Source organism: Mastigoproctus giganteus, chromosome 2 (genome assembly GCF_048544385.1).
Source record: "Mastigoproctus giganteus isolate SK-2022 chromosome 2, ASM4854438v1, whole genome shotgun sequence".
In the NCBI taxonomy this organism is placed as follows: Eukaryota; Metazoa; Arthropoda; class Arachnida; order Uropygi; family Thelyphonidae; genus Mastigoproctus; species Mastigoproctus giganteus.
This window is the reverse complement of record NC_143576.1, coordinates 200,153,315-200,179,527: the sequence shown is the minus strand read 5'-3', so window position 1 is coordinate 200,179,527 and position 26,213 is coordinate 200,153,315. Positions and strand designations below refer to the sequence as shown.

Sequence of the window (26,213 nt, the reverse complement as noted above, 5' to 3'; positions counted from 1 at the left end):
GCACCAATCTCTTCAGGGCCAAATTGATTGACAAGGCTCTCTCGTCATATATTGTCGAACAGACACTTTTAAATTGAACCCCAACTCTTGAATTTTTTTCAACATTGACCTGTACTTGTTAAGTAAGTCTGCCGATCTCCTATTCTTAATGTCATCAGTGCTAACATCTACAACAATATCACCTTTTGTGCTGTTAAAAAATATCTGCTCTACAATGTCATCAACTTTTGTCCCTGGCAGACATATCCTGGTCCTATTCAGGGCTGCTGCGACCCTATGTGTCACTAGTAAGTGAAATCAAATTTGCTGCCCCAAAATTATTTGGATTAAAAAATAAAATAGCATTCATTCATTTATTGAAAAAGAAAAGAATTACAAAATATCTCACATATAATATAATGAAACAACAAGCAAAAATAACAAAATCATTCTGAAATTCTGGAAATAAAATTTAAATTCTAAATCACAGTAGTCGTATTCTATCACAATAATAAAATGAAAGGAAAATCATAATGTTAAAAAAATTAAAAAAATTTGTTTCCTTGCTTTAAGAAATGCAAATTTATTAATTATTTCATTTATGTTTATTTTTTTCCAAAAGGTCATTTTCTATTGAAATTATTGCCGAATTAAAAAGTCCTTGTTGATACATTGTTGATTGTAAATAATTTTTGATTAATTTTAATTTTGAAAAACTCCGTTCACCTCAGGCAGCTGAAACTGATAAAGTTAGAAAAATTTTTAGTGCAACTGCTACATTTGGAAGAGCATCTGTAAAATCATTTTTAAAAATATATTGTAACGATTCAAATGGAGTAATGTTATCTTTAAGTGTAGTGAAGAAGAATTTCTTCATACAGCTTAAGGGTATTGAAGAAGAATTTAAGATGCATTAAATATGAATTATTTGTTTCTTTCACTGTGTTTGGGTTTTTGTCTAACCTGCTGTCTGCTCACTCTCATAACCCACAATCTGGAAATTACCGATGTCAGCGGCCCAATTACAATCAGAACTTGTGAAGCTAATAATTATAGAACAATTTTATCAATTAGGGAATTTGTTTACGGCATTGTGTGTGCCTTCACAAGGTTCTTTGTGTGTACCATATTTGGGAAAACCACATCTACATGCACAGACCTACAGTTCTGTGCCTGGCAATATCTGTCGTCGCTCAAATTTACAAAGACAGGGCCAGACGGCCATTCAGGCAGCCTGCACTATATACACATGCTCTGGTTTGACTGCACAAACTTGGCCTGTGCAGGCAAGCCGGAGTGCCTAATGCATATGACAACAATGGTAGTACAGTCAGTCCTCGTATAGCACGATAGTTGTGTTCCTAGAAACCCTCGTGCAATGCAAAATCGTGCAATATAAACAACAGGCCCTATGGGAAAAATAGGGTTGGGTGCCGACCACCCAGGGTTGAACACACATTTGTAACCAAAACATTACCAAACACAATAAATAATTGTAAAAAAGTACTTACGTATTTTATTACGACTATTAAGTAATAAAATATTGCTAATGCTTTTGCTTCTATCGTAAGCAAACTTGTTTTTTGTTTGATTTTCTATCCAAACAGATGACAGCCGTTCCATCTCTTCCAATTGTTTGTGTCTTAATATAATGGATTTTAATTACACTTTGAGTTGTTCCTGCTATCAAAGTTGTTTTTTTTTTTCTCTGCATTCTTTGTAATTCTGGGCATTGCCTCATTTAGGTCTGTAGCATGTGCAATATCACATGGTCTTTCATTTCGCTCAAAGCGCTTCACAATTTCATATTTTTTCTCTATCGACAGAGGCGGACTGGCCATAAGCCTTACCGGGGAAACCACAATGGGCCGGAGGCCGGTGTGATTTTGGCCATAAACCATAGTATGAGGCCACTATAAATTTTCCCGGGTAAGAATTTTTGATCCAGTCCGCCTCTGTTTATCGATATTGCTTTTCGTTTTCTCTCTGAATCTCTGCAGTGTCATCTTCACCAGGACGCTTCCTTTTCACACCTTTTAAGTATTTTACTCATTTTTAGGGAATAAAGCACAATTACAAACTGAGGAGGCACGCTTGATACACATAAACAAAGCTGCACGCATTTAGCAACTGAATAAACAACACTTTAAAGGCAGAGATACACTATTAACACCTCAGATTTTACTAAAGCACAATTAGCATTAGCATTAGTAGAGGCATTTTATGCAAGAAAGCAAGCTTATGCAGCATCAGCCAAAAAAAAAAGAAGAAAGTAACATAAATGAAAATTACCACTTACACTTCACCCCTCTGTTCATTCGAAATACCTGTCCAGCTGAGCCTTAAACTTATTTAGGCTATCAACTTCCACGACAAGGGATGGAAGTCTGTTCCACCTACCAACCACCTGCTGGCTAAAGGCAAATTTCTGCACATCTATCCTACATCTGTCTTTCCTCAATTTGAATTTATGCCCTCTCAGGTGATTATTCTGAGCTAGAGGAAGAATCCCATCAGCATTGAGCATGCTCAAACCATTCAAGGCTTTGTACACCTCTATCAGATCACCTCGCTGGTGCCTAGTTTCCAGACACTGTAATTTGCAAAACTTAAGCCTTTCTTCGTAAGAGCACCCCTTTGTCCCATTCACCAATCTAGTTGCCCTTCTCTGTACTCGTTCCAGCAGCTCTACATCCTTCTTGAAATGAGGCCTCCTGGCCTGTATACAGTACTCTAGGTGTGGCCTGACCATTGCTTTATACAAGGGAATAATCACCTCCTTATCCCTGCTAGAAAAATTCCTATATATCATTGACAATACACCATGAGCTACTCTTGCAGCCCGTCTGCACTGCTCAGAGAACTTCATATCTGCCTGCACAACCACCCCCAGGTCCCTTTCATTCTCTACCACTGTCAGTGTAGTACCACAGAGTTGATACGTTGCTCTGGGGTTGCTGTTTCCCATATGTAGTACTTTACATTTGTCAATGTTAAACTTCATTTGCCACCTCGAAGCCCATCTGCTCAACCTTTCCAAATCCTGTTGCAGTAGCATAGTGTCAGTAGTGTCCTTGACAACCCTGCCAACCTTCGTATCGTCTGCAAACCTGGACATTAAGCCTGATATACCATCATCAATATCATTTATAAATACAGAAAACAATATTGGACCCAACACTGAACCCTGAGGGACTCCACTAATAACATTAGTCCACGATGAGCAGTGTTCATTGATTAGCACTCTCTGTCTTCTCCCCCTCAACCACCCCTTTATCCATAGCAGCAATTTGCCTCCAATGCCACACTGCTCCAATTTGTGCAGCAGTCTTCCATGTGCAACAGTATCAAAAGCCTTTCTAAGATCCAAGTATATAATATCAAAGTTATTCCCTGCATCCAGTTCTTTTGTGACTGCATCATAGTATCCAATCAAATTGGTCAGGCAAGACTTACCCTTAACAAAACCATGCTGTGTCCTAGCTATAACTGAAGTCTTGTCTAGATGATCCTGCAGTGCTTCTTGAACCAGTGCCTCCATTAATTTTCCGGGAACAGAAGTTAAACTCACAGGTCTATAATTACTTGTGTCAGCCTTTGATCCCCCTTTGTGAATTGGGGTCACATTTGCACATCTCCAGTCTGTGGGTACCTCCCCTGAGTCCAAGGAAGCTGTCATAATTATGGCTAAGGGTTTGCTTACTTCCTTTGCTGCCTCCTTTAATATAACTGGATAGATCCCATCCACCAAAGGTGCCTTTCTTGTGTTTATCTTCAACAATTTCTCCTCCACTTTGCTCCCAGTTATTTCAAGATTCTGTAGCTTACTGCTAGAGTTGAATACACCTCTGGCATTCCCCTTGCTGAATAACTCCTCATGTGTGAATGTCGATGCAAAATATTCATTTAGTTTGTTAGCTACCTGAGCAGGGTCATCAACAGTTGACCCATCGATCTCAAGTGGACCAATCTGATTCATCCCCTTCCTTCTAGAGTTTACATAAGTAAAGAACTCTTTGCTGATTTTCTTCGCATCCCTTGCCAAGGATCTCTTGTAATCTGCCTTCGCCTGCCTAACCTCCTTTGTAACTTGGTTACAGATCAACTTGTATCTATCATAGGCGTCTGTGTCATGTGTTAATTTGTATGTATCCCATGCATTTTTCTTCTCTGCCGTATGCCTCATTAGTTCATCTGACATCCATTTAGGCCTAAACCTTGAACAATATTTCTTAGTTGGTATGTAAAGCCTAGTAGCTTCCAAGATAAGTTCTTTGAATGCTTCCTATTTTGAATTTGCTGTTGACAATATCATCAGTTGATCCCACTGTATAGAATTTAAATACTGTCTCAGTCCATTGTAGTCGCCTTTACGAAAGCAATACCCCTTCCCTTTACCCCTAATGGTAGTTACCTCTTTGAGTAACTCCCACTTCAGCACACTGTGATCACTGCCACCTAGTGGTTCATTTATCTGCAGATTCTTAATGCATGAAGAATCACTACTGATAATCAAATCAAGAGTATTACTCCCTCTAGTTGCCTCCCGAACATGCTGATGTAGAAAACAATCATCCAATAAATCCACAAAAGCCCTGCTAGTGTGTGAGTGACCAGTCCCCAGATTCCAGTCAATATCTGGGAAATTAAAATCTCCCATTATAAGACTCTCTGATTTACTGGCCCACTCAATTTCTCCGAACAGTTTCTTATTATACTCATCAGAGTCATTAGGCCTATAGCACACTCCAACTCTCAATTTTGATCTCCCAATGCTTATGTCACACCAAACTGACTCGACACTGCAGTGTCCAGCGATGTCGACTGGCTTCACTTTCTTGGATTTTATGTGTTTTTTAACTAATAGCATAACCCCTCCTCCCTTCCTATCCTGTCTATCCTTTCTGTAGACATTGTACTCCCCAAATTCCAGTTCTGCATTCCTTATATCTGTGTGACACCACGTCTCTGAAATCCCCACAATATCTGCCTTTGATGTTTTGAGCAATACCTCAAATTCATCAAATTTATTTACTAAACTCCTAGCATTGGTGTACACGCAATATACATGCACCTGTTCTTTTTCTTAGCTACCCTAACACAACCCATGTGTTTACTTGTACCCCAATGATTCCCAGCAGTCTCTGAAATATCCTGCATCTTATTTTCCAGGCTGCGGTTCATTCCAATAGAAGCAGTGCAAGAATCACTTTTACCTCTGCCAATGGCTACTGTTAATCTATTAGTCCTTGTATCCCCCCAATCTAGCAGTTTTCCGACCCGCCTAACACTGCCTCGATAGCATCAGCAAACATTCTTGCACCCTTTCTATTTAAGTGTATCCCATCCCTGTAGAAGCATTCTCTCCTGTTAACAAGTACAGACCAGGCTGAAAAAAATTTTACCCCTTGAGCCCTGCACAATCTTTCCAGGGCCGAATTTATTGACAGGGCTCTCATCATATACTCCCTCCTATCGTGTCTGGGCAGAATTGCAGACACTTTCAATTTCAACCCTAATTCACGGCTTTTTTTCATCAGTGACCTGTACTTGTCAAGTAATTCCGCCGGTCTCCTACTCTTAATATCATTAGTGCCAACGTGTACAACTATATCATTAGTGCCAACGTGTACAACCTTTTGTGCCCTTAAAAGATGATATCCGCTCTACAACATCATCAACTTTTGCCCCTGGCAGACATACCCTGGTCCTGTTCCACCTATCCTTTTTACAAAGCATGTTTCCCGTTTCCCTGACAATAGAGTCATCAACAACTATTAGTTCCTTTGGGACCAGCACATTCTGCCTTGGGGGTTGCCGCTGTGTTGCGCGATGACCAAGTGCAAGCTCTGGCATTGGTGTGGGCAGCTGAGAGCTTGATGGGCCCCTCATTTGTAATCCTTCGAGGGCATCCACCCTGTCCTTCAAGCTCTCATATAGGCCCATAACAACGCTGAGTTGTCGCCTGATCTCCTTACACTCCTTGCATCGCACACATACAAAGACATCCCCCATGGCAGTATCATGTCCCATACTTTACTGCTCCGCAAACATCAAGCAAATAGTGCATCTTAAAAGGCTGTGATTCAGAGGACAACTGCCCCCCTCAGTTCTCCCCTGGGCCACAGCATTCCCATTAGCTTGAGCCTTTTGCTTTGCTGCTCTGGTTTGAGTCATGATTTAGATTTACTTTCAATAAAATTTCAATTTCTGTACAAAATTAAATCCTAAACTTGTATCCAAACACAGTTATAACGCTATATTTATGTTTCAGTAACGAGTGTTATCTACGAAATCCCTTTATATAATTTCCGTATCAAGTTATGTATTAATTATTTATTTTTACTAATTATTTATGTTACGTAACCTAAGTGGTTATATGTATAGTTAAAAGTACAATTTAATTGCCAATGAAGTTCGACAAGATTAATAGATTTTACTGATTAATTTTCCGTAACAATGGCGGATATTTACGAACGGTAAACACGTGTATTTGATACCCTTTCCGATACTAAGTAATACCTACAAAATCTCTATCTAAGTTACTTTAAACTTAAGTACCGTAATAGGAATATAAAGCTACTCTAGAAAAATAAGTTATTATGTCAATTTAAACTAATCAAGCAGAAAATAAATCAGAAAAAACTTCTCTGTTCAAGAGCAGCAGAAAGGCACGTCCGCACCGGCAACCTCGTCCTCAGAATTCTAGGGATTTCTGCCATAAAACCATGAAAACAATTTCCAGTTGCGTTTCTGCTAGTGGAATCTGTTATAAACTGGTAGTAAACTCGATCTAATTGCATTTGTGATAATACCGATAGCTGGAATTGTGTGGGTTTTTACCTTATTATGGTGAAATGTGTTTCCCCTTCACTGATATAAAAAACATAAATACATTTTCAGAATCTTCTTTTCATTCCTATCACGTTGCGTTCGGTTGGGGTGATTCTGCGTTCGACTGCCATTTCTTGTAAACACAAAGGCAAATCGTGCATAAGAGAATTCGGTTTGTGTTATATAAGCTATCGTTCCCCTATTTATAAATCGTGTATGATCGAATTCGTGTAATGTAAACACGTGTTATACGAGGACTGACTGTATTACCTCCAAATTTGGATCCATTAAACTGATCCATTAAAATAACAGAGCTTATATCACCAAACCAGCCTTCATGCCCCTCAGTCAACATTCACATTCACATATTTATAACACTCAAACAGATTCTTCAATAATATTAACAAAACTGAATTCCAGTTAAAAACCATTATTAATACACGAAGCTTCAGCCATTGAATGAATTTCCAACTGAACCTCGCAGGATAACATCCTTAAAACATGTAAAATTTCCAACGTGCATGCTAACCATGCACCATGGGAGCTAGAGTTAACCTTTATAACACTCAGCATTTCTTTCCCAATTAAATGAACCAACTGATGATGGAACTGCAAAACTCCCAACATTAGGACTCTTGGTTCTTCTCATTCTTAGTTTCATAATTGTTAATTTTTATGTATGACAATCCAAGTGGAAAAGAGTGCAGTTTTTTCCCCCTCGGGGAATTTTTTCATATTTTTTAATTTCCCATTTTAATTTCTTCATTGTATTTTAACAATACGGATTAGGAGGTAAATTTCGTGATATTTATATGCAATGCTAAAAAATTGAAATCATATAAAGAATCGAAGCTATAAGCATATGCTAAGAAATAAGTTGCACGTGGTAACACAAAAAATACTTACCCTGAGAAAAAATTAAAATACAGTTATAGTACAGTCAGTCCTCGTATAATACATGTTTACACTGCACAAATTCGATCATACATGATTTATAAAGAGGGGAACGATGTCATATATAACACGAAATCAAATTCGCTTGTGCACGATTCGCCTTTGTGTTTACAAGAAATGGCAGTTGAACTCGGGAATCACTTGAACTGAAAGAAGAGAAGTTTCTGAAAATGTATTTATGTTTTTCTTACGATTGAAGATTTCAGTGAAGGGGAAACACATTTCACCATAATAACATAAAAACCCACAATTGCAGCTATCGATATTATTGCAAATGCAATTAGATCAAGTTTACTACCCATTTATAACAGATTCCACTAGCAGGAAGGCAACTGGAAATTTTTTATTGTTTTATGGTAGTGACCTCCAGAAATGTGTTTTAGTAAAATGTGAGCTAGTGTGAGGAGGTGATAATAGTGCTTTTGTCTTTTCTGCTTTGTTTATTCAGTTGCTACACGCGGGCAGCTTTGTTTCTGTGTATTGAGCATGCCTCCTCATTTTTGTCCTTTTTATACTGTAATTGTGTTTCATTCCCTAAAAATGAGTAAAATACTTGAGAAAAGTGTGAAAAGGAAGCATGCTGGTGAAGATACTACAGTTATTTGTTATTTTGGTTTTTTTTAGGAGCATTAGCAACTAAGGCCATATTGCTCTGGGGATATGCTATGGTCATTCCCTGACCTTTCCGCATCCTCCGTATTTAATGGTCATGGGCTTGAACCCCAGTCTAATCAAGAAGCATGTACTATGCACTACTGCTCCTGCCCACCTGGCTACGGAGGTGCCAGATAACTACAGATTCAGAGAGAAAAAGAAAAGCAATATTGTGATAGACTGTCAAAAATTCTTACCGGGGAAAACTTGTAGTGGCCTCATACATTTCGCCTCAAAGGCCATTTGATATTTTCCAAAAGGGGTTTGAAAAGCAAAGTATTTCTTGTGCTCAGGGTGGAGTGGTATCTGATAATAACCTGAGTTCAGATCCAGTTTAGAGAAATACACTGCCCCCTTTAGACTGCTCAGAATCTCCAACACATTTGGCATGGGGAAATCAATAGGTTTAGTGACTTGGTTAATTTTTCTAAGGTCTAGCACTATCCTAATCCCCCTTTCAGATTTTTTCACGACAAGCATTGGACTATTCCACTTGGATTAGTATTAGTATTAGTATTAGTAACGGCCGCATGGTGCAAGAAAGCCTATGGCTTATGCTGCACCAGCCAAAAAAAAAAAAAAAAAAAAAAAAAAAATCCGAACAAAACAATGATAAAAACAAAAAATAAATAAATAACTAAATAATAATAATTAATAAATAAAAAAAATAAAATAAAAAATAAATAAAAAGGAAATTAAACCTATCATCCTATGCGCTTCCCTTACCCGAAAGTACTATCCAGATGACCTTTGAATTTCCCCAAACTGTCGGCCTCTACCACCCATGAAGGCAACTTATTCCAGTAATTTATAACTCGCTGGCTAAAATAGAACTTCCTGCAGTCCAATCTAAACATTTCCCCCCGTAACTTGAATTTATGTCCCCTAGTTCTAGCATCATTTATAATCTTGAAAATTTTGTCCTCATTCATTTTACTGATGCCTCTCAGAGCCTTAAACACCTCAATCAAATCTCCTCTAAGGTGTCTAGTTTCCAAACTCTGCAACCCACATATTCGAAGTCTTTCTTCATAAGGACGCCCCTTTGCCGATCTCACCAGGCGAGTTACCCTTCTTTGCACCCTTTCAAGAAGCTCGATGTCTTTCTTCAGGTGCGGTCTCCATACTTGAACACAGTATTCCAAGTGTGGTCTAACGTAAGCCTTATATAATGGGATTATCACATCCCTATCTCTACTTGCAAAAGTTCGATAGATCATCGATAGGACACCATGGGCCTTCCTTGCAACCTGTTTACAATGCTCAGAGAATTTCATGTCTGACCGTATCGTAACACCCAAGTCCCTTTCCTCCAGTACTGGCTTTAGTTGAACTCCACCAAGTGAATACGTTTTTTTGGGATTACTGTTTCCCAGGTGTAATACCTTACACTTTGTTGGATTAAAGCACAGCTGCCATTTTTCTGACCATTCCTGAAGTCTATCTAGGTCTCTCTGAAGAAGCTCAGCTTGACAGTGATCATTAACTACTCTCCCAATTTTAACATCATCTGCAAATTTAGACATCACGCCCTCTATCCCTTCATCAATGTCGTTTATGAAAATTAAAAACAACAGTGGTCCTAATACTGATCCTTGGGGAACCCCACTTCTTACATCAACCCAATCTGAGGAATAGCCATTTATCACAACCCTCTGCCTCCTGCCCTGAAGCCATCCTTCTATCCATCTAAGGATTTTCCCAGTGATTCCAACCTGTTCCAGCTTATAAAGCAACCGCTCATGTGGGACTGAGTCAAAAGCTTTGCTGAAATCTAAATAAACAATGTCGAAATTATTCCCTAAATCCAGCTCGTGAGTGACCCTTTCGAAATAGCGAACCAGATTTGTTAAACATGATTTTCCCTTTACAAAACCATGCTGAGTATCATTGAGAATTTCAATTCGATCCAAATGATCCTGAATTCCACCCTTGATCATTGCCTCCATGATTTTCCCTACTACTGAAGTCAGACTGACAGGTCAATAATTTCCAACTTCACTTTTAGAGCCACCCTTATGTATGGGAGATACATTTGCACTTTTCCAATCCAAGGGAATCTCCCCAGAGTCTAATGATGCTCGCATAATTAGCCTCAATGGTTCAATGCACTCGCTTGCCGCCTCTCTTAAGATTATAGGGTATATTCCATCAACTCCAGGAGCTTTACTGGTCTGTAGGCTCGAGAGTTTTTTCGTTAAATAATCTTGCGAAATTTCAATATCATTAATTACATATTTTTTAACTTCGCTCCCACAATTTCCCTTTGCCACAAAAGGCTTTTCATTTGTAAATATCGATGCAAAATAACTGTTGAGTTCATCTGCAACGGCATCTGGTGTATTTAATACTATCCCCTTTCCCTTACGTAAAGGTCCGATCTGGTTTGTCCTGCTCTTCTTGGCATTTATATATGTGAAGAATTCTTTATCCCCCCTCTTTGCTCTGTTTGCTAGTGATTTCTCATAAACTGCCTTTGCCTGTCGAACCTTTTCTGTGGCTCTATTACACATCACCTTGTAGCTGTTATAGGCTTCAGTACTTTTTATTGTTCTGTAACCTTTCCATGCCACCTTTTTCTGCTCAAGTAATGCGGCAACTTCACTAGTCATCCAGCTTGGAACCCTCCTCGTGGAGTATTTTTTTAATGGTATATACGCATTCAAGGCATCTGTGATTAATGTTTTAAAAGCGTACCACAGTTCAATTGTATTCATTCTCTGCGCGATATCTCCCCAGGTAATAGAGGCCATGTAGTACCTTAAGGCATCGTAATTTCCTTTTCTGAAATTAAAACCCATTCCTTTGCCTTTTACTTCTGCTACCTCTCTCGTCATCATCCACCGTAGAACTCCGTGATCACTTCCTGCTACTGGTTCCTCTACTGTCAGTCCTGTTATGTCATCCGATTCATGGGTGATGATGAGGTCTAGGATATTCTTTTCTCTAGTACTTTCCCTGACATGTTGATACAAATAACAGTCATCTAGTTGATTTAAAAATTTTGTTCCCCATGTCGAGTTTCCTTCCCATTTATTCCAATCAATTAGAGGCAAATTGAAATCACCCATAATAAGGCATTGACGCTTACTTGCCCATTCCATTTGCATGTAGAGGCTTTTGTCATAATCTTCACAATCACCTGGTCTGTAGATTACTCCTACTCGCATTATACCTTTGTTTCCAACTATCTCACACCATACAGACTCTATACTAGCATGTGAAACGTCTGAATCCGGGAAAGCTATCGTCGCACTCAGGCTGCTTCTGATAAGAAGCATTACCCCACCACCCCTTCTATCTAACCTATCCTTCCTAAATACATTATACAAGCCGTACTGAAACTCATCATCCCCAATTTCCGGGTGGCACCACGTCTCTGTAAGCCCTATTATGTCCGCGTTACTTGTTTTAACCAGCAGTTCGAATTCGCTCATTTTATTGACGACACTTCTAACGTTACTGTATAAACAATTAAGATTTACTGTTCTTGTATATTTAACAACCCTAACACAACCCTTGAAGTTTTTTAGGCTCTCGTCCCTGATATTAGCTACCCGCGCACGTGAAACGTCTTTGCCCCCAGAACATCTAGATAATACGTCCAGTTGGGGTAACAGATAAGAACTCTTAAGGTATGTGCAGGATTGTGACCTTTCTATAATTCCGGCCCTTTCCATCAGAGAAGATCTCTTCCCTTAGCTTTGGGATCTGGGCTTGGGGAATTCGGTACTGCGAGGTGAAGATGGGGTTGTCCTGGGTTATATGAACCTCGTGCTCGGTGAAATTTGTAGAGCCCAGCTCGGATACCCTTTCGGTAAACAAATGCCCATATTCGCTTATCAGATTCCTTAATTCTGCAGGCCAATTAGGTCTTTCCCGGACCCTGCCTACTTCCCTACTTTCTTGAGCCACGCATGTCTCTATCTCCTTAGTGATACCCGAGATACCTGAGACCGGTGAACTGACCCCTTGGTCGAACAATAACTTATTTTTCCTCAGGTCTATAATGCATCCAGCCTCCCTTAACAGGTCTATCCCCACTATCACATCGTATCCAGCGCTTATTATTCCCGGAGCTACTAGAAACTGGTATCTCACTACTTCGCCTCTCTTGCCTAGTGCTGCATCCTCTGTTCTCGGTGGTAGATGACTCTCATCAACCGGTGAAATACCACCACTTTGCTTATTGGAGGCTTGAAGTGGTGGAACCCATGTTTAGTCTCTAGAGCTAAGTTCCGGTCAACCCTTCCCTATCTCTTCCATCAAGCAATTTGATTGATGACTTTTGAAGTTATGATGAACGTCGTGGCGAGATCCAATATTCCTTACATTTCGAGGGTACAGCTCTAAAACAGTGTTCGCAGGCCGGCCGCTAGTTAGTACACTGGACCGAACCTATTGGTAACTCTCTAGGAGGCTTCCGGATCAGCTAGTGTATAATCTTGCTATCTACTCTGCCAGACAGTGACTGGAGGGAGTCCGAGTAGTGTGTATGCGGGGAGCATTGTCGAGACCACGTTATGTCAAGGATCTGGGTATATTCTTACCACATGTATGCCATATCCAAAAATTTCATTACTTCATACAGCATGTCCCACGCACTTTTTCTTACTATTGAATACACCATGAATTGTGAAACTAATAGAGCAAGCTTATCTGCGAAAAGATCCAAACCTCCCAAGGACTTCCTAATTCATTTCACAAATATACGTGGTCTCAATTCTAATCTCATTTGCAGTCTGCCAAACCCCATGTACTTTTTCTGACAGAATCTCAGTTATCGGTTGATTCAACTACTGCTCATCTCAGATGCCCAAATTATTCGCTGTATGATTCCTTTCGCCTCAAAGGTGGTACTTGTGCATATGTCCATTCTGATATTCCCTGTCAGAGATTTGGCAATTTGGAATCTCCTCTCTTTGATCTTCTCTGGCTTAAAATCTCTCTACCTCATTGTGTCAAATTCATCTGTTGTCTCTACCGTTCTCCCAACTCCACTAATCACTTGGAGCTCTTTGACTTCCTCTTGTTGCAACTTGACTTTCTCCAGTCCAACTTTCCTAACAGTGAGGTAATTTTCCTTGGTGATTTTAATGTTCACAACTCCAGCTGGCTTCCCTTTTCTAGTCACACCAACCCAGCAGGTCGAGATGCTGAGGCTTTTGCAATTACTAATGACCTAGCACAGATTGTTCATTTACCTACAAGAATACCGGACAATCCTAATCATACAGCCAATACGCTTGATCTTTTTCTCACAAACAACCCTTCTAAGTACACGGTCGATGTGAGAGGTCCTTTAGGCACTTCAGATCACAACTTGGTGATTGTCTCTTCTCCAATGGAACCTTTATCTCATGGCTATTCCCAACCTCGTGTTGTTTGGCATTACAAGAATGCAAAATGGGATGACCTGCGAGACTTCTTTTCTTCTTTTCCTTGGTCAGATTACTGTTTCAAAACTTCTGATGTCAACGTTTGCTCAGATCGTGTCAGTGAAATTATTCTTGCAGGAATGGAATCCTTTATCGCACACTCCACTTTAAAATCTCGTCCTTTATCTAAACCTTTGTTTTCCAATAAATGTGCTAAGGCTGTCCAAGAGAAGAATGTTGCATATCGTAATTGCCTTGTTTCCAAATCTTCAGATTCATTTTCTGCCTACACCAAAGCTTGCAACAATTGTAAAGCAGTTATTAATCAGTCCAAACTAGAGTTTGAACAGGCTAAGAGTAGAAAACTTGCTTCTTGCCCTAATGGTAGCCGAGCATTCTGGTCTCTTGCCAAAGCTATTGGCCACAACTTTTGCCCATCTTTGCTCCCACCTCTGTCCAAACCAGATAGTTCTGTTGTCACTTCAGCCAAGGATAAAGCTGACCTGCTAGCATCCCATTTTTCATCTAGCTCATGTATTGCGCTATCAAGTTTGAGATATACATATAACGTTATAATGTTATCAGCTATATTGAAAAAATTTGAAATTACTGTTTTTCTCTAACTGTTAATTTAAATTTAGTAGTGTAGTATTTATTTTATTTTCTTATTGATTTGGTATGTTTATTCTTTACTTGGACTTTGTAATTGCAGAAAACACCACAGTTGACTTCTGCCAGCATTGTATCGATAGGAGCATTCGAATTTTGTTGCAATTGTTTTCATATTGTTATAGCAGATACTGGAAGTTTCTCTGTAGCAGTGTAATCAGTATCAGTAGAGGATTATAAACTATAATTTATAGCACTACTTATATGTTTTAATAATTTAATTTTATCACATAGTCCATAATGTACAATATTAATATTCGCAGAGCTTTTAGAATCAGTGATTTTGCATACATATAGTATTGCAAATAGCTCGAGTGAGACTTCGAATCCTTACATTGGAAATAGATAGTTAAATTTATTATCTGTTATAACTACTTAGAATTTACAAATGTAACGTTATAGCTTAATACACATTACTTAAACTTGATAAGAGATATGAAATTCATATAACATAAACTTGGTAGGATATACGAAATACATATCACATAAGCTCGATACTGAAATATATACACCGATGAGCCAAAACATTATGACCAGCAAGTCATTATTTAAATTGGAGCAATTGCAGGCAAACTATGGCATGTGCATGGGTCGGGACACCATACAAAAAACACCTGATACTGAGCTCCGTTAGTCAGTGTTACTCTTGTTCTTCAGATGGGAAAGGCAGCAGACTTAAGCAAGTTTGACAATGGCCAAATGACTATGTCAGAGCATATTTGAAAGGGCAGGGCTGGTGGGATGCTCACGGTCAACCGTGGTTAGTACCTACCGAAAGTGGTCTGAGGAGGGAAAACCCATGAATTGCCAGTGAAGTGTTGGACAACCATGGCTCATCGATGCTTGAGGTGAGTGAAGGCTCTCCTGGATGGTACGTGGCAACAGAAGGGCAACTGTGGCACAACTAGCCGGTAATTGGAATGCTGATGACAGGAGTAATGTGTCACAACACACAGTACATCGAACCCTGCTGAAAATGGAGCTGCATAGCCGCAGGCTGCTCGGAGTGCCCATGCTAACAATGGTTCATCGGCGACAGCGCCTACAATGGGCATGCAAGCATCAAAACTGGACCTTGAGTGATTGGAAGAAGGTTATCTGGTCCGATGAATCATGTTTCCTGTTGCACCATGTGGATGGCTGGGTACGTGTGCCCCATTTACCTGGTGAAGTGATGGTGCCTGGATGCACTGTGGGACAAAAACAAGCCGGTGGCAGCAGTGTCATGCTTTGGGCTATGTTCTGCTGGAATACCCCAGTCATCTATGTGCCGGGCACTCTGATGTCTACCACCTACCTAAACATCATTGCTGACCAGGTACATCCTTTCATGGCAACGGTCTTCCCCTCTGGCGGTGCCGTCTTTCAGCAGGATAATGCGCCATGCCACACCGCCCGGATAGTTCAAGACCGGTTCATGGAACAAGAGACTTCCAGGTATCGCCCTGGCCTCCAAATTCTCCAGACGTCAATCCCATTCTGTGGTTTATGTTGGAACAGCAACTCCGATCTGCGGAATCTCAGCCATGGACATTACAGGTGTTAAAGGATCTGCTGGTTATGTGTTAGTACCAGATACCACAAGACATATTTAGAAATCTTGTAGCATCCATGCCTCACCGGGTATGAGCTGTTTTGGAAGCACGTGGAGGACCAACATCATATTAGGTAGGTGGTCATAATGTTTTGCCTCATTGGTATGTATGTATATATATATATATATATATATACAGTGTTATTACTGCATTGGGATATAAGTTTAGAGTAGTATTTTTAATTGTATTGAAATTAAATCGAAATCTTGCCTCAGACCAGAGCAGCAAAGCAAAAAGCTCGAGGTAGTGGGAGTGCTGTGGCTTGAGGGAGAATTGGGGGGGGAGAGACTGGTTGTCCTCTGAATTACAACCTTTTGAAACATACTGCTTGTTTGATGTTTGTGGAGCTATCAAGAATGGGACATGATATTGCCAAGGAGGATGTTTTTGTTTGTGCTCCATGTGAGGAAGTTATGTGGCAACTTAGCATTGTTATGGGCCATTTTTGAGAGTTTGAAGAACACGGTGGATGCCCTCAAAGGATTTAAAATGGGGGTCTATCAAGCTCTCAGCTGCCCATATCAATGCCATAGCTGGCACTTGATCATCAGGCAACACAGCGGCAATCCCCCAGGCAGAATACACTGGTACCACAGGAACTAGTTGTTGTCGATGAGTTGATAATTTTCCATGTTGTTGTTAAGACTGATACCTTGTTGTGTATAAACCATTGTCCATGTCATACATGTACTCTCTTTTGCTTATTAAACTTGTTATGTTTATTTTTACCTATTTTCCTTCTGTTTACTTATCTACTTAAGAATGATTTATTAATAAGAACACTAAGTAAGATTTCAGATATAGAAGCTAAATCAATCCAGGATAATAACAAACATAAAGTTAGATAAAGGAAAGGAATACTTTTTAGAATATTAAAAATATTTGGGTTATTGTGGGCACTAATGTCCAAACATAAAATTCTCACCTTGAATGGGTTAGGGTATCAAAACACAATGCATCTTAGAATCTGTCTTTGCAAAGGGAAGATCCATCCCTGATAGAAAGCTGATTCATCCTAAATTTCATTATGAGTGAAACAAACAACTAGTCCCCATGAGATCAATTGGACCCCAGTCATAGGTCCAATTGTCCCCCTATGCTCAGTCCAACTCATTACCTAGCGTAAGGATTATAAAAGTAATGACTACTGCTCCCCCGGACTGGCTGACAAGAAGTGGCTTTAAATGGATTGGGCAAACTCAGTGCTGATGGCATTCTTCATCTTGCTCAGACTATATTTATGAGGGAAAATGAATTCAAATTGAGGAAGGAGATGGTTGCAGGCTAGATGTGTAGAGGTTTGTTTTTAGCTGGGTGCTTGATTGTTGGAACAAGCTTCCATCTGTTGTTGTGGAAATGGGTAGAAATAGTTGTGAATGAAGTGATCTTTTGTGATGGTGATATAAATACAGCTGTCACTGATGAAGTGGTAAGAAAATACCATGAAACATTTGGACACCATTATGTACCTATTTCCAATTTGTAAATAAACATAATAATACCAAAGTAGGTTTTGAGTGCTTTGTTATCTTCAAAGAAGTATGGCATTAAGGACAAATTGCTGCTATGGATAAAGGGATGGTTGGGTGGGATGTCTTGTCTGATCAATTAGATTGGATACTATTATGTGCTCACAAAGGAACTGGATGCAAAAAATAATTTTGATATCATATACTTGGATTTCAGGAAAGCTTTTGATGCTGTTGCACATGGAAGACTATTATGCAAATTAGAGCAGTATAGCATTAAGGGCAAGTCAGGTTGCTGCTCTGGATAAAGGGATGATTGATTGGGAGAAGACAGAGAGTGGTAATCAATGGACACTGCTCTTCATGGACTAATGTTATTAGTGAAGTCCCACAGGTTCAGTGTTGGACCCATTGTTGTTTTCTGTGTTTGACCCATTGTTGTTTTCTGTGTTTATTAATGATATTGATGAAGGTATATCAGGCTTAATGCCCAAGTTTGCACACGATATGAAGGTTGGCAGGATTGTTTATGACACTAATGAGAGTATGCTACTGCAACAGGATCTAGAGAAATTGAGAAAATGAGCTGAGAGGTGGCAACTGAAGTTCAACATTGACAAATGTAAAATACTGCATGTGGGTAGCAGTAACCCCAGAGTAACATATCAACTGTGTGGAACTAAACTCAGCGTAGATCAGAATGAAAAAGACCTGGGAGCAATTATGCAGTCAGATGTGAAGTTTTCTGAGCAGTTCACACAGTCTGCAAGAGTAGTTTATGGTTCCTTGTCAATGATATACAGGAATTTTTCTAGTAGGGATAAGGAGGTGATTTTTCCCTTGTATAAGGCAATAGTCAGGTGACACCTTGAGTACTGTATACAGGTCTTGAGGCCTCATTTTAGGAAGGATGTAGAGCTGCTGGAACGAGTACAGAGAAGGGCAGCAAATTGGTGAGTGGAACAAAGGGTTGCTCTTACCAAGAAAGACCTAAGTTTTACAAATTGCAGCATCTGGAGGCTAGGCATCTATATCCTGAAAAAGGCCTCTGAGGTTGGGAAAATTCATATTTTAGTATTAAATCAGCTCACACCAACCATAAGAATAAGTATTTACTGTAACTAAAATATTTATTTACATATTAAAATAAAATAAATATTTACAAAAACTGCTATTATATTAAATATACGTGTAAAAACATTAAAACTGTGATAAAATCCTTGAGATAAAATACACTAAAATAAACCGGATTAAAAGCGATAAAAACGATAAGAATCTCTGGAGCTTTCGGAAGCTTGCGCTCCCTTCCTCAGCAGTAACAAAACTTCTTGCAGCACCAAAGCAGCATCAAATTTCCCCAGAGGATGCGGTTATCATGGATCGAGCGCATGGGTTCTGGAACCGTAAATGGCTCGAGAGCCTACGAATCTGTTCATCCGACCACAATATTATTAATAGGGACAGCAGAGGTATGCGTATGCATCCTCTGTTTGAAACTATTATCCTTAGTACGGATGAACGGTTTTGCTTAACACGTTCCCGAGCTATTTCCGCTTCCAGTTCAGACCATGCGCCGACTGCACCACGTGTATAGGTACCGTGAGCCTGTTATATATATGGACGTGCTGCAGGAAGTTTTGTTACTGCTGAGGAAGGGAGCGCAAGCTTCCGAAAGCTCCAGAGATTCTTATCGTTTTTATCGCTTTTAATCCGGTTTATTTTAGTGTATTTTATCTCAAGGATTTTATCACAGTTTTAATGTTTTTACATGTATATTTAATATAATAGCAGTTTTTGTAAATATTTATTTTATTTTAATATGTAAATAAATATTTTAGTTACAGTAAATACTTATTCTTATGGTTGGTGTGAGCTGATTTTAATACTAAAATATGGCTAGGCATCTGCAAGGTGATCTGATCGATGTGTATAAGGCCTTGAATGGTTTAAGCAAACTCAATGCTGATGGGATGCTTCCACTTGCTCAGATTGCACACCTGAGGGGGGGGGCATTAATGCAAGTTGAGGAAAGGCAGTTGTAGAATAAATGTGCAGAAATTTGCCTTTAGCCATTGGGTAGTTGATTGCTGGAACAAACTTCCATCTGTTGTTGTGGAAGTAGACAGGTTAAATAAATTCATGGCAGAACTAGACAAACTTTTGGATGGGTGAAATGGGAAGTGTTTTTTTTTTTTTTCTTTTTTGCTGATGCTGTATAAGCTTGCTTTCTTGCATCATATACCTCTATTAATGCTAATGCTAACAACTGCTTTTATTTAAACATCATACCACTCAAGGACAAGATTTTCGAAGTGGGTAATTTATTATTATTATTTGAATAAGTTCAGGGAAGAACTAGGCAAATTATTGGAGGTAATGGACAGGTGATGTGGGATGGTTTTTTTTTAAATTTTTATTTTGGCTGATGCTTTGTAAGCTTGCTTTCTTGCATCATCTACCACCACCACTACTACTAATAATAATCATTGTTAACAATTATTCAAGTTAAAACCTTGGAGAAATAAGAAGAAAGTAAAAAAAAAATTTGAACACATTGTAAAAATGAACAATATTTTTGTGTGTACTTCATTGGTAAGATAAAAGGAAAGTATTAAAAAAAAGAGAAACATGAAAAGAAAATTTATGTCTTAAAATATTTTGGTCCCAGATTTTGTGGTGAATTCAAATGGTTCTTTTTGATAAAAGTACATATGATAGCACATAGTATCAAAATCTCTTTTTACTTGATATTTTACTATATTTTAAAACATTTATTTTTAAAATTTAGATTAGACTCACCATATCAGGTACAATCACCTACAGTGCAATGCAGTAGAAGTTACACAGATTTACCCTCGCTGTCTACCTCTCCTCAGACTGAAAGAGTCCATTATCGCTTTCCTCACCCCCATGCATACCTCCACTCTCCTCCATATCATCCATTTTCTCACTCAATGATTCATCTAAATTGCCCGCAGTGCTTATCAGGTTCATGGAATAATCTTGCTGCACCTTTGCCTCCCTATGGACAGTGGAATACTGTAAGACATCCACATTCTCATCTAAGTATGGATGGTCATGCTAAACCTGGACATAATCAAATATCAAATCAAGTTGCACATACAGGTAAGGATTTATTTTCATGTAATGTAAATGATACTATTATTGTTCTGGCTTCTTATTTTATATTTTTAGATAGAAGTAGTTTTGTAATCTAAGAGCTAAATTATACAAAAAAAAGGCTTAAAAAATATATGAACAGGTGAAATTTTGTTTTGTTAAATTTCCACTAATATATTAGTGGTGAGAGAGAGAGAGAGAGAGAGAGAGAGAGAGAGAGAGAGAGAGAGATTTAATAATAAAAGTAGGATATGTTGTTTAAGAGTAAGTTTTATAAAAACACACATACTTTAAAATGGCATTTATGAATTAGTGATTCTAAGGCTGGAACCAACTAATACTGTGCGTCAGCTTTGTTCTTTTTACATTTGTAGCTGTTTTATAGTAATTATGTATACTGAATTCAAAGGTGATATCCAATTTTATTTCTCACATAAGTGCAAATTGTCACATTATTTTATATAACCTTTATATGTTATGCTTTTATAGGTCCTCACAGTATAATTCCAGTTATTCAAATACCAGTTATCCAAAATTTTGAATTTTGGATTTGAATTTTTCTTTTAATTATTTTCTTTCTTTCACTCAAAGAAATGGATATAGTTTATATATAACTGTAACAGACTGAAGTATTATGCAGATATAATAAAATTGCGATTCCACTTATGAAGCAAAGGACATCAAATTTCATCCATATTATTTAATATAATATCAACCCATTGTGATATGATTCAAAAAACTTCACTATCATCAAAAAGGCCACAAATAACAATAATGACACATTACATTAGGTGGCTAATGACTTTTTGAAAAAAAAAAAAAAAGAAACTACCAGACAATAAGAAAGGGATCATTAGAGACAGTCTGTAGTGAAAGATCAAATGCAGGTGTACAGCTGATAATTTAAATTGTTTACAATAATTTCCTTCTCATAACTGGATATATTTAAAAATAATATGAAAAATAATTATTAATGTATTGCAAAACTTGTAGCTTTGTTAGTATGAAAAAAAAGGTAAGCAAAAAAAGTAAGTGCAAATAAAGAACATGTCAAAAGAACATGTCAAAGTCATGTTTCGTTCTAGCAACTTCAGTCATGTGGTTGATTGGAGGACTGATGATATAACTTACAATATCTTTTACAGCAGGTGAAACCCTCTAACTCCATTCAGTCATTCTAACAATGGAAATTTGCATTAAGATTCTTGAAATGTTAATGCATTTTTTTTATGTATCCAGCGTACGTGTATTGTATTAATTCTTTAAGTTAAGAATGGTTTGACAAGGAATGTAGAGCTAATTGGAAAAATAAATCAGAAAGAAGACAGAATGGCAAACAGGATTTAGCCCGTAAGAACTAGAAGTATATAGTAGTTGCTTCAGAGAAACCAAGTCTTTAAGGAGAAACAAAGAAAGGAATGTAAGGTAACTGTATATGGAAATTAATGAATGGGAAAATTAATACCAATCCAGGAAAACCTTAATCATAAAGGGTACAACCTACCTACATCCAAATAGGAAACACTAGGAAGATGAGTATGCTCACATTAAAAAATAATACAGTTCTAGGGAATTATTCAATGCATACCAAATTATTCAGAAAGAGAGAGAGAGAGAAGAAAAGTGCCAGAAATACACAACGTTATTACATCAAATTATTCAGAGGGAGAAGAAAAGTGCCAGAAATGCACAACCTTATTACGCTAATCTGGAGAAGAGAAGGCAATACCAGGTTAATGATCTCTTTTTTATACAATGTGAACGTTATAAAAAATCATAATATTCCCATTGTTTAAAAAAAGGTAGCAAAACAGATTAAAAAACTACAGAGAACTATTACTATTACAAAACCCACCCACTTCATAAGGCGATGAGATTACGGCAACTGTAGTAGTGTAGGTTCAGAATAAATCTGAACATCTGACCAGATATTTTTAGTATAGTAACTCATGGAGCAAAGATATGTATTACTTCAAATTATCACATAATATCTGACTACACAATTAACCACAGTTCTTTTTCATTTCCCTCTACCCTTAGTGTAATACCACATAGTTGGTACGTTAATTTAGGATTACTGCTACCTATGCATTTGTCAAAGTTAAACTTCAACTGACATTTCTCGGCTCATCTTCCTAAATTTTTTAGATCATATTGCAATAGTTTATCCTTATTACTATCATTAACCACCCTGCTAACCTTTGTATCATCTGCAAACCTCACATTAAGCCTGATATACCTTCATTAATATCATTAATATATATAAAAAACAACAATAAGCATAGCACTGAATCCTATGGAACACTACTAATAACATTAGTAGAGTCCCATAGGATTCAGTAGAGTTCCATTTGTCCATTAATAACCACCCTCTGTTTTCTCCCACTCAACTATCAACCATCCCTTTATCCAGAGTAGAAACTTGCCCTTAATGCTACTTCTCCAATTTGTACAGCAGTCTTTTACGTTTATCAGTATCAAAAGCTTTTCTGAAATCCAAGTATATGATATCAAAATTATTTTGTACATCCAGTTTCTTTGTTACTGCATCACTGCAGGCAGTCAGACAAGACTGCCCCTTAACAATTCCATGCTGTAACTGAAGTATAATTGCATTTCTGTCTAGATGGTACTGCATTACTTCTTTAAACAGAGACTCCATTATTTTTCACCTCTTGATCCCCCCCCCCTTTATGAATTACGGATACATTTACACATCTCCAGTGCATAGCAAGGCACATCCCCTGAACCCAAAGATGCTCTCATAATTATGGCTAAGGGTAGGCTTTCATCCTTTGCTGCCTCCCTTAATACCATTGGATAGATTCCATCCACCTCAGGCACCTTTTTTTTTATATTAAACTTCAACAATTTCTCTTCCACTTCCTCTCATCACAAAATCTTTTAGCTCCCCTGTTAGATTTTTGAAGAACTACTGGCATTCTGCTCCTTAAAGAACTCATGCGTGAATGCAGATGCAAATTACCTATTCAGTTTGTCAGCAGGATCATCAACAGTTAAACTATCAACATCAAGTGGACCAATGTGATTCAACCCCTTCCTTCTACTGTTAATATAAGTAAAGATGTCTGATGCTTTTCTTGGCATTCGTAGCTAGAGACATCTCATAATCATGGCACATGTTGGCACTAATGACATTAAGAGTAGAAGAGCTGCAGACTTATTTAACAAGTACAGGACAATGTTGGAAAAAAGTGGTAGGTTAGGGTTAAATTTGCAAGTGTCTGCAATTCTGCCCAGACATGATAGGAGGGAGCATATGATGAGAGCCTTATCCATCAATTTGGCCGTGGGGAGATGGTGCAAGGTTGTGGGGTAGAAGTTTCTTAGCATGGTCTGTGCTTGTTAACAGGAGAGTCTGCTTCTATAGGGTTGAAAAACACTTAAATAGAAAGTGTGCAAGAAATTTGATGATGCTATCGAGGCAGCATTAAGTAGTTTGCGAAAACTGCTAGCTTGTGAGGTTGGTACATTGACTATTAGACTAATGATAGTCACAGGCAGAGGTGACAGTGATTCTTGCACTGCTTCTGTTGGAACGTGCAACAGCCTGGAAAGCAAGGTGTTGAAGATTTCAACACCTGGTGTGAGTCATCATAGAACAAGTAAATACATGGGCTGCATTAGGATAACTAAGAGTAAAAACAGGTTCAAGTATACTTGCATGTACACCAATGCTAGGAGCATAGTAAATGAATTTGATGTGCTGGTAAAGTCATCAAATGCAGACATTGTGGGTATATCAGAGACACGATGTCACTCAGATATAATGTATGCAGAATTTGAATATGGGGAATACAATGTATACAAAAAGGATATAGTGAATAGTGTTTATTGTCTTGTGGCCCTGGGGGGGCCCCCACCTCTGTGTAGTATACTCTGTGTTGCAGTACAAACTCTGTAAAGGCCAGAATTAGTGTCAGTTATTGTGTGTGTGAGAGAGAGAGAGAGAGAGAGAGAATCTTTATTGCAACTAGATGAGTACAATGTAGATAAATGTAATTAAAGTTGCAATTGTCCCATCACTGCTAAAGGCTAGGGGCTCACATCAGAATTAAATAATTTGATTATGTATACAGTGACTTAAAGGTAAAAATTAAAAACATATAACATGCTGTCATGATACCTCACATGATGCAAGTATTAACTGCAATTACAATGCTACACTATATAAGATTATATTTACAGTATATATAATATACATGAATGACATTCATACTTTCTCTGTGGATATTCATTTATGCACTCTTGTTTGCAAAAGCATGGGTATGTGTACTTAGCCCCCACACGCAGCAATGAATTTTGTCGTCACACAGGAGAGCTTGGGAGATAGTGTGGACAGGAGCACTAGCTTGTTCTTATTGGCGTCTGGGATTTGAGCAAGCTGCTAAGACCTGTTTCCTATAGGTTTTATTAGTGCAAAACTTATTCAAGTTGGCATCAAGGTGCTGCTTTCAATAGCATTTGATTTATAAGATCAATCTGAGACTTCATATCTCAGATTGATTCATGGGCATCAATCTGAGATATGAAGTCTCCGATGCTTCAAACAAACATAGGGGTTGATCGAAGTTCTGGCTCGGGTATTTGCCAGTGACACGAATCCCAAATGCAGGTGTTGAGATTTGACCCATGATAATTTTAACTGTGGCTACCAGTTGTTGAATTTCAATGATTTCAGGTAGTTGCCACATCCCCAATGAAATAGCTAAGGATGTAGTTCTGTCCTCTGGTAGGAGGCAAGCTTTCTGGTTAGCCCATTTAAGGAGCCAGAATTCTGCAGTGAGGATTGGCTTCTTCATTGTAATAGCTGCTGATGCTACACTTCAGCAGCATAAAGGAGTGGAGAATAAATTATAGTTCTAATGAATTTCCTAATTATTTAAGGATCTTTGACATAGATTAATTGCTGTTTAGCTGCCCATCGAAGAGAGGCTGCTCTGGGTGTGAGCTTGTCTACATGAGCACAAAAGCGAAGTTTTGGGTCAAATACAATTCCCAAATCTGCATGGGTAGGAGTAGCAGATATTACAATTCCATTGAATGTTAGGGCTATTACTGTAGGGGTGGATTTGAGGGAAAACACTATTAGTTTTGTTTTTTTGTGGATTGATTGGGAGTCCATACTGAGGTAAGAGGCATTATTGATGAGACTATTATTAATACATGCTGTAGCCTAAAGGTTATTGTTGGAAGCAATAAGCTTTAGAATTTTTATGTCATCTGCATATATGATGATTTTCTCATCGTTATGGACAAGGTACGTGATGATGGCTGTAAACAACAAGATAGATAGGACTCCTCCTTGCAGAACACCAGCAGATATTGCCTTCTTATGTGATTGTCCATGGGCATCAACCTGTAAGACCCTGTCATGGATACTAGCGGATATTCACTTGGGTTAGATTGTGGGCTTCAAGCAAGCAAAGGAGTACTGGCACATTAATGGCATGAAAGGCAACTTCAATATCTAGGTATGTGATTGTGAGTTCTTCGCGCCATTCAAAAACAGACAATATAGTACGTGTTGTTGCAAGGAG

General features: G+C 38.4%; 1 protein-coding gene across 1 annotated transcript in view; it reads left to right on the top strand.

The window, feature by feature from the left end:
- LOC150089906 (uncharacterized) overlaps positions 1–26,213 on the top strand; it is a 550,032-nt gene that overhangs the window by 184,160 nt on the left and 339,659 nt on the right. The window contains exon 7 of the mRNA XM_090389700.1: positions 20,321–20,658. Within this exon, the coding sequence (XP_090245826.1) occupies positions 20,321–20,658 (338 nt within the window). The remainder of the gene's footprint in view (positions 1–20,320; positions 20,659–26,213) is intronic.